Source organism: Cariama cristata, unplaced genomic scaffold, assembly GCF_000690535.1.
Source record: "Cariama cristata isolate BGI_N322 unplaced genomic scaffold, ASM69053v1 scaffold4264, whole genome shotgun sequence".
Lineage (NCBI taxonomy): Eukaryota > Metazoa > Chordata > Aves > Cariamiformes > Cariamidae > Cariama > Cariama cristata.
The window spans coordinates 4,866-13,028 of NW_009612206.1; the positions used below are offsets into that span (position 1 = coordinate 4,866).

Here is an 8,163-nt window from a genome sequence, read left to right on the forward strand (position 1 = left end):
CTGCTTAACCACTCAAGTTACAGAGCTGAAGGACAGAGAATGTCCTTCACAGCAGCTTTTTCCTCCCCTTGGCCAGAAACTCTGTCCAGGGAGAGGGACAACTGGCTGGCAATTCAAACAGACTGCCTGCAACAGGGGCAGAGAGCTGCTGGGCACGCACAGCTTGGCACGCCACGCACCGCGCTCAGGTCACCCGTAACCTGTTAACCGCCCACAGCGCAAGAAGCCAGCTACCAAATTCCCCTCTGGGAGATCATGCCCGATGGTGAAAGCCATCCCTCAGCAGATACTGGAGGCTAGCAAGGACTGAGAAACCTGTGAAGAGAAACCCTCTTCCTGGGGTGAAAAGCAAGAAGAAAGGACATTCTCAAACTTCACTAACTTCCAACCCCACTCCTTCCCCACCAAAAATCCATTTTATTCTTCACCTATCACTTGCCTAAGCAGCACTGAGTTGTAGTGCAGAGCATCTCCAGGCTGTGTGTATATTCTGCAATGAACCCAACGAATTGGTTTTAATTCTTGAGATCAGGAAGACCGATAGCTGGAACTCTGAACGGTTGTTCATGCATGTGTGCATGCGTACACGTCTGCAGACCACAAAGGCAGTACTTTAACACATTTTGTTCTGTGCAGCCCTAGTGTAGTCAGGCCAGCCCACGCCTTCGCTTCTTTTCCACACATAGTGTCTGAATAAATCCTACTGCGAGAGTAGACCTTCTCAGCTGTGAGGTGCTCCAATACCAGGGTAAGGACGAACTGTTCACTGGGACACCAATTCACATCACCGCACTGCTTGGCTTCAAGAAACCTGTCAGCATTTCAAAGAGGGGATTTTTATAGCCCGCACAATAGAAACAAACTCCCAAGTTTCAGTTTTCAACACACAAGGGTGACAAAAGGAACGTTCCAGTCCAGAGTAAATTAATTCCACAAATATATAATGGTTTCAACAGCCTTGAGTACTAGTGCTCAGACTAAGGCTTTCTAATAAGTAATTAATCATAAAAATAAACCCAGTTTTCAGCTGGAAGTCAAAGGAACTGCAGGAGATTTGAAGCTTGACCTTTCTGCATCTGTTGAAAAGCCATCAGAATCCTCTCTCACCTGCTTATCCCATTGAGCTCCCTTCCCAAGCCTACATCGCAAGAGGTCAGGAAATGAAGGCTCTTAGTCATCAGAGTTTGATTAAGATGGCTTAAAATTCGAGCTTTAATTGAAATGGAAAGAAACATTCCAAGAGGATATATGTTTTATAGATTTAACCGAGTTACCAAATTTGGTTTTCATTGGATGTTATTGCAAACATGAACATTAAGTCATAAGCACCGAATAGGAGAGAACTCAAAAAAGTTCAGGATATAACCATACCATATCAGAAGGGATTGGACCAAATGCTTTTGCAGGCAACTATCCAAATGTGTGATGCACTGACATGTTAGCTCACAGGATGTAAGGACATCCTTGAATCCACCTGAAAAAAACTTCTGAGGACTGACTACATCAACATTTTCCTGGCAAGTATCTTCTCTGCCAGCAATAAATCCCAGCTCAATACATATCTAAAATGATATACATTAGAGGGCATGTGTTTAATACTCTTAAGTCAGCTTAAATTACTTGAGCAAAATTTTAAATATGTAATAGAAATCTAAAAAGGAGCAAAAAAAATTGAGAGAGAACACCACTGCAATATTAATGCCAAGTTGTTACTTTTTTTTTTTAAACAGATCTGTACAGCAACATAGCAAAGAATGCAGTGATCACAATTCAGAGAGCAATCTAAGGGAATACTAATCCTGTGTACAGCAGAGTTGAAACACTCCCAACATTCAGATGCTCCAAATACGTCAGCTACCCTAATACACTCCAAACCAGTTCTACCTACATTGGACATTTTGGTGTGAAAAAGTTTCTGTAAAGTTCCCTTTGTTTCCAGTGTTTTTCTTGTACAAAATATTACAATTTTTTTATATATATTTACAGACTTGCACAGCTAGAAAAATATAAACTACAATTGGGCTTGGCAATGAGTTCTTTTCTTTAAACACATGACATTTCAGAGCAAAAACTGTAGTGGTAACATATCGTGCACTTCAAACATCTGCACAGAGAAGCTTTCTTCCTTAAGCATATCAAGCCTAAAAACCATGACTACAGTGAGACATGTGCCACAGTAAGTGCAACGAATGCAATTCATCTGCCTCCTGGCACAAGGAAGACACAAGATGAATGTTGTTTGTGCAGGTTAGTGGCACAAAATAGAAAAATCCATAACTGAACATTAAATTCCTTAATAACATTCATTAATTTCAAAGGCAGAGCCTGTTAAAAAAGGACAACCGATGTAACTTTTAGGAAAAGCAGACACTAAGTTCATGGGGCATTATACATCTTGAACAAAAATGCAACCACAGTTAGTGTTTCTCGGGTATTTGGTAGCTTCAGGCAAGCTCCAAGGGTTTAAGGTTTTTTCCATTCAACTTTTGAGTAGAGGCCAGGGAGGATTTTTTTGCTTTAAAGCTACAGTATCTGTCATTATGGCTTTTAACACCCCGCCTTTCACTGAGATGAGGTATGTGTTTCTAGTGAAATGGTAACAGTTGAGCAAGACAAGTTTCAATGGACGACAAAACTCCGCACACAGGTGTAAACAAGTCTTCTTATGAGAAGTTGCCAAACCAAATTGTAACAGTGCAAAATAAGATTTCTTCTTCTGTTTTTCTCTGTAGAAAGAGTTGTCAAGGCATTTAGGACATTGCTAGTAGTCAAGCCACTGAGCAAATCCTCTTTCCACCAGAGTTCTGTTTATCGACACCACCTAAAGGGAGGTGAAAAAAGAAAAGTAGAAAGGTGAACAAACCACTAGCAAGAAACATCAGCAAGTTCCTAATCAACAATGAAAAGTCTGCATAATCATGAACTCTAACAGTGTTTTAAAAATAGGTATGTCAACATACACACCTCATCTCCCATCAAGTTCCACAGCTGTATCAGTGGCAGACCTGTTGCACCGTCATAATTGGTGACCTGGAAACATCAAAAAACATTAGTGTGCAGCAATTCTGGTCTGAGCCATGGAGGATGCAAGGCTAGCATCATTCACTGCATATCAAATACTCAACCTGACGTGTAGGCTAGAGGAAATGCAGCTACTGCCACCAAGCAGCTGGGACACCCCGCCGGCAATCCTCTCTAGGCACTCACATCCATGCCCTTGCCAGAATTAGTGATGCATTTCAGCACTGCATTAAACCAAAGGAAGCTACGAGATTGAGCCTCACAAATGGTATAAGCTTCCCACTCGTCCCAATTGACTTACATGGATAGTTACAGCCACTATCAGAAGCGCTTCAAAAAAGGTAAGCGCCTCTTCATTGACATCAGGCACTGCACGCAGAAGCCTTTGGGACACTGCCAGAAGCCTTACTTCTGCCTCTGGTCAGCCGGAGGCCGGATCCCAGACGTCAGCATTGCAAAGACAGTTGAGACTGGCAAAGCAGTGCAGACCCAAGTGAATACTTGATCCGCCGGACAACAGGCCACTTTGTGCTCTGTAAACCCGTTCAGTGCCCTTCCTCTGTAACAAGAGGGAGGACTCATCCCTTCCCAGCCACATGGTCCTGAGCAGTGCTGATGTTACACAAAGCAGCTCTCAGCACCAAGATTTCTCAACAAGAACCCTGCCCAGCAGCCAGGTTTACATGACCTGGCTTTAGTTTTGGTTTTAACACACAGAGTATGCTAGGGGGCAGAGAGGATAACAGCAGCAGTCGAATCAGCAAGAAGACTTTTCCAGACAGCTCTATTGTACCTGTGCCACTAGGACTGCACCTCTGGTCATCTCACTAACAGCGGCGTCGGCTTCGGGTGAAAAGTGATCCTCATCTTTGGAAAGAAAAGAGCAGGAGAAAAGAAATGAGATATTCACAGGCTTGAAAGGCCAGAAGGGACTATTAAGCTAATCTTGTCTGACCTCCTACACAAGTTAGGCCAGAGAATCCTCACCTACTGTCGCTGTACGCATTTGCTGAAACCAGTCTATTAAGCAGGAGATCACACAAGTATTATGCCTGCTGTGTTGCTGAAGGGAACGGATGAAGTGCTTACTAAAGCCAGTAGCTAAGTTAATGAGAACGTAAGTGGCTGATGAATTAGGAGGCTTTAAAGACAGAAAAGTGTACTTCTGCAGTACCTTTGAGCTGCCACTAGTATTTTGATCCTTAATAAACTCAGCTCAGGGGCCTCATGACTTTACTGACCCCGCATAGAGCGCAATACTGGAAACGGGAACTCCAAAGCATTTGTACCGCGGGCTGGCTGGCACCTGAACAGTGCCACACGCACTCTTTGCAAGTGCTGGCAGTTCCAGTCTCCGAGCCTGTGCAGCTTATGTGGGTGCTGTTGCCAACTCCACACCTGTCATGCAGCAGGAAACCCTTGTGTCCCAGGCAACACAGTTACAGTCTACACTGTAGACCAGACACAAGTGTTTTCATTTTGGAGCAAAGTTGCTTATTTCCTACCAAGTCACTGCAAAATAAAGTTTCTCCTTTGTGCTCCCACCCTGAGAGCATCTCCAGCAGCAAGTGAACTTACAGCCCGACAAATCCCGAAGCAAGACGACTGCCTCAGGGAACATGCAAAACACTGACTTCTGCTCGGGGCAGCTTAAACCTTGCCATCCATCTACAGTCTTGGCAGAGCCTGTACTGCCTGGAGTCCTGCCAGCCACAAAGCCCAGTGGGGAAGCCTGGCCTGACCCCTAGCTCCTACAGCCACCCCTTTCACACCCAGAAGGGCAGCTTTTTAGACACCAATACAGCACCCATCTCTAACACCACTAGAAAAAAAAATACAAACCACAAACAGAAAGCATTTGTAGGCAGTGACTGACATTCTTCTAGTGCTTAGAGAGTAGCCTTTTGAACACAGAACTACACACAGTCGTTTTAGTAGGAAAATGTCAGATATTTGTCTAGCAGATTAAAAACTAAGTTTGCATTTACAGCCACTTTATGACAGAAGGCAGCAGAGTAGTTACAGCTACTTCACCTATACCCTGCCAGTCCTGTCAACTCGCTGTTTAGGACAGTAATTAATTCTCTCCTCCATGCAGGAAAAAGCCTGGACATTTATCATCTTTCCCCTGGAGTCTGACAGGTCATGCCATGCTAGCACATTTAGAAGAATAAAATACAATTTTTCCAGTCCTTGCTCTAGTCACATCAGAAGCTGTGCTTGCAATAGGAGGGAGAAGGTTTAGACAGAATCATTGCTTGTACACAGTTGGCATCCATTTAAACCCACAGGAGGAGGGTCAACGGTATGTCTCGAGAGCTCCATTACCTGGAAGTGGCACCACGTTGTCTAGTAAAACTTCTGCTCCTTGGAAAGGTAGTGATAGAAAATCAGACCTTAAAGAAAAGGGAATCAATCAGAATAAGAACATGGCTTTAAGTTACTCCTGTATTCTTTAAGACGGCATTGATTAATCAATTGCTGTAACAGGAATTCAGTTTAAAGTTGATGACAGTCAAAAAAAACCCCAGACTATTCTCCCGGCAATCCAAGCGGCAGCAATAAATTGTCCGATTAGCACGCCAAGTTGGATTGGGCTCCAAGCAAAACCCCCCTCCATAATGGAGGCTGTACTGCTTTTCTCCCACCTCCAGGGCACAATCAAGTATTTAACAGGCTTCTGTAAGAAAACCCTCATCCAGTACAGCTCTCCCAGCCAACGGGGCTGGCACATGGAGAATCTGAATCTTATTTCTAGCTCATCAACTAACTACACTTTGGGGCCTCCCAAAGGCATCCTTTTGCTTAGCTTCCACACTGAAGTGGCAGAAGTTGCCATTTCCTCTCCCCTTCCCTTCAAAATAGCCTTGCAAGAGTTTGCTGTACTCCCGAGGAATCCACACCCGCTGCTGAGACAGATTTTTCTACTATTTCCCACTTCAGTTGTGGAAAAACCTACAAGCAATTCAAATGACATGGATGCCTCTGATGAAGATTCAAGCCAGATATGGCCTCAGGCCATGGAAGAGGAGCTAGAGACCTGATTTGTCTGAGTGTGTCGACCTTCACTTTGTCGTATCCTCCATAGTCCACATATCTGAGCTCCACTTCACTGGTCTCCTCAAAGTAGCTAATAACTTGAGCCCGTAACCATGCCCCATCCAGGCCTGGAGCTGCACAGATAATACCAACTGCAAAATATAAGAGTACAGAGAAGGAAGGCTCAGTATAAGTGCTGATTTTTGGAAATCTACTTCAGGCATTAGTAGTGCTGCACAGTTATCTACTGAGGATCAACAGCATTTCTTATGCTGCTTCCATCTTCTTTCAACACGTCCCACATCCTGCAAGGCCTGCAGCTGAGACACAGGAGAGGTGGATTTTACTCAAGTCTCCTGTCTGCCACTAACATGCTGTTCTACCCAGGTGTCCACTTCCAGCCTTTGGTCACTAACAGTGAGGTCTGTCTCCAAAAGGAAAGTAAGCACTAATAACACTATGAAGATCTTGGGAGTAGTTCCACACTTTGTCAGCAAAAATACACCAGATGCCAAGTTGATTAGAAATAACCTGAGATGGGCTTTATGTCATTCTGAATTTCAACATGCAGCTAAGTGGCTGGGGAGGTACTCCAGGGATGAGCGGGGTAAGGAAGAGCAGAGCAACATCTGTACTCTGACAGCAGCCTAAAAAAAAAAAAAAATGAAGTGACAAGTAAACTATCACATTCTCATCCACTGGGAAACTTCCCAAGCATAACTCAGAGGCATGAGGCTTTTGCATGACCCTAGCAGTTTCTCAACTGAACAATTTGTGAGCAAACAAGTTACTTGCCTTCCACTGGAGTTGGCAGGGTTGGAATTTCAGGTTGGGAATAGCAGGCGTACATCTGCTGGTCAAGGCTACGCAGGACATGGAAAGTGGGGTGTGTATGCTGCTGTAGAAACATGTGCCCTGCATTGACTTGGTTCGCCACGACCACCTCTACAGTGACTCCATCTGGGAGGAACAGCTGTCATGTGGAGGAAAGACATTCTCATTAGTGTTCATTGCAACACAAGCTTCATTCACAGCAACTCCATGTTCCACCAGCAACTCCCGAGGCTTACAGCCATGGGTGGAAGAGCCCTGGCACACTGGTATTTCACTTTCAAAGGCTGCTTTGGATCAAGAGCAGAAAGCTACTCACTCTTACTCCGTGTTGCTCTAAAGGAAAATCAGAGTTGGGGTGGGGCTCATCTTGTACACAAAAAGACTATCTGCACAGAGCAGCTGTAAGACTTATTCACCCAAGAGATCAGCGAGCACAATCAGAAATGATGCAGGTCAAGTCATGCTGCACTATCACCACAGTACAACCTGCAAGGATTTCCTGCCCGTGGGGTTTTTAAACATCAAGGTAGTCTTCGCAGGGATTGTCCAAGATTTGTCACAGAGGCCTCATTTTCAAAGTAATTTGCCCTGGCTGCTGGAGAGCCATCGTGTTGGGCAGCTTCTGAGCATTACTGTGCTTGGAATACATCTAAAATGCCTTTAATTTCCATGCATCATTTCACTTCTCCAGAACAAAGCCTGTCTTCACATCTGTGGAGACAGTTACACGTACGGTTACTTTATAGATTCTACATGCCTAACGTAAGCAAAGAAATGTTTAAGTATCCATACAGCAAAAGAAGCATGAAAACTCTTCTGGGAAACTGACAGGAAAAACCTTCTTTAAGTGTAATTAAATACCATTAAGGAAGTAAAACATTTTGAGAAGACCAGCTTCGGGATTTATGGACAGTACCAGTAACGGCAACGGATCAGTGTGGCATTTTGACCTCACAGCAAGGGGCCCTTAAGCAGATGGGGCAGACAACCAACTTGCCTCTAGCCTGAAGCATTATTTCCTTAGGCAAACACCTAGTTTGTAGGTAAAAGCCTACCAGGTCAGAAGTGCAACTCCATGAGATTAACCAGAATCTGGTGAAACATTCTGCTACAGTCCAAGGGCAATCAAGAGAGACTTCAGGGCCTTGGGACGACTGGTTAAGGGATCAGGAGCACAAGTAGTGTTCTCTGTCCTTCTAGTTGCAGGGAATGATGAGGAAAGAAACAGGAAGAGCCAGCAGATCAATAGCTGGCTCTGAGCCTCGTGTC

General features: G+C 44.4%; 1 protein-coding gene across 1 annotated transcript; it reads right to left on the reverse strand.

Annotated features, from left to right (window-relative positions):
• Nucleotides 1–2,230: 2,230 nt before the first annotated feature.
• Nucleotides 2,231–7,033, reverse strand: LOC104160403 (A-kinase anchor protein 1, mitochondrial-like; the record flags this gene model as incomplete). Its single annotated transcript, XM_009698516.1, has 6 exons — nt 2,231–2,821; nt 2,965–3,030; nt 3,815–3,888; nt 5,350–5,417; nt 6,062–6,212; nt 6,856–7,033. Coding segments are annotated over 6 exons (597 nt in total), but the record flags the coding sequence as incomplete, so codon positions are not given.
• Between the last annotated feature and the right edge of the window lie 1,130 nt (nt 7,034–8,163).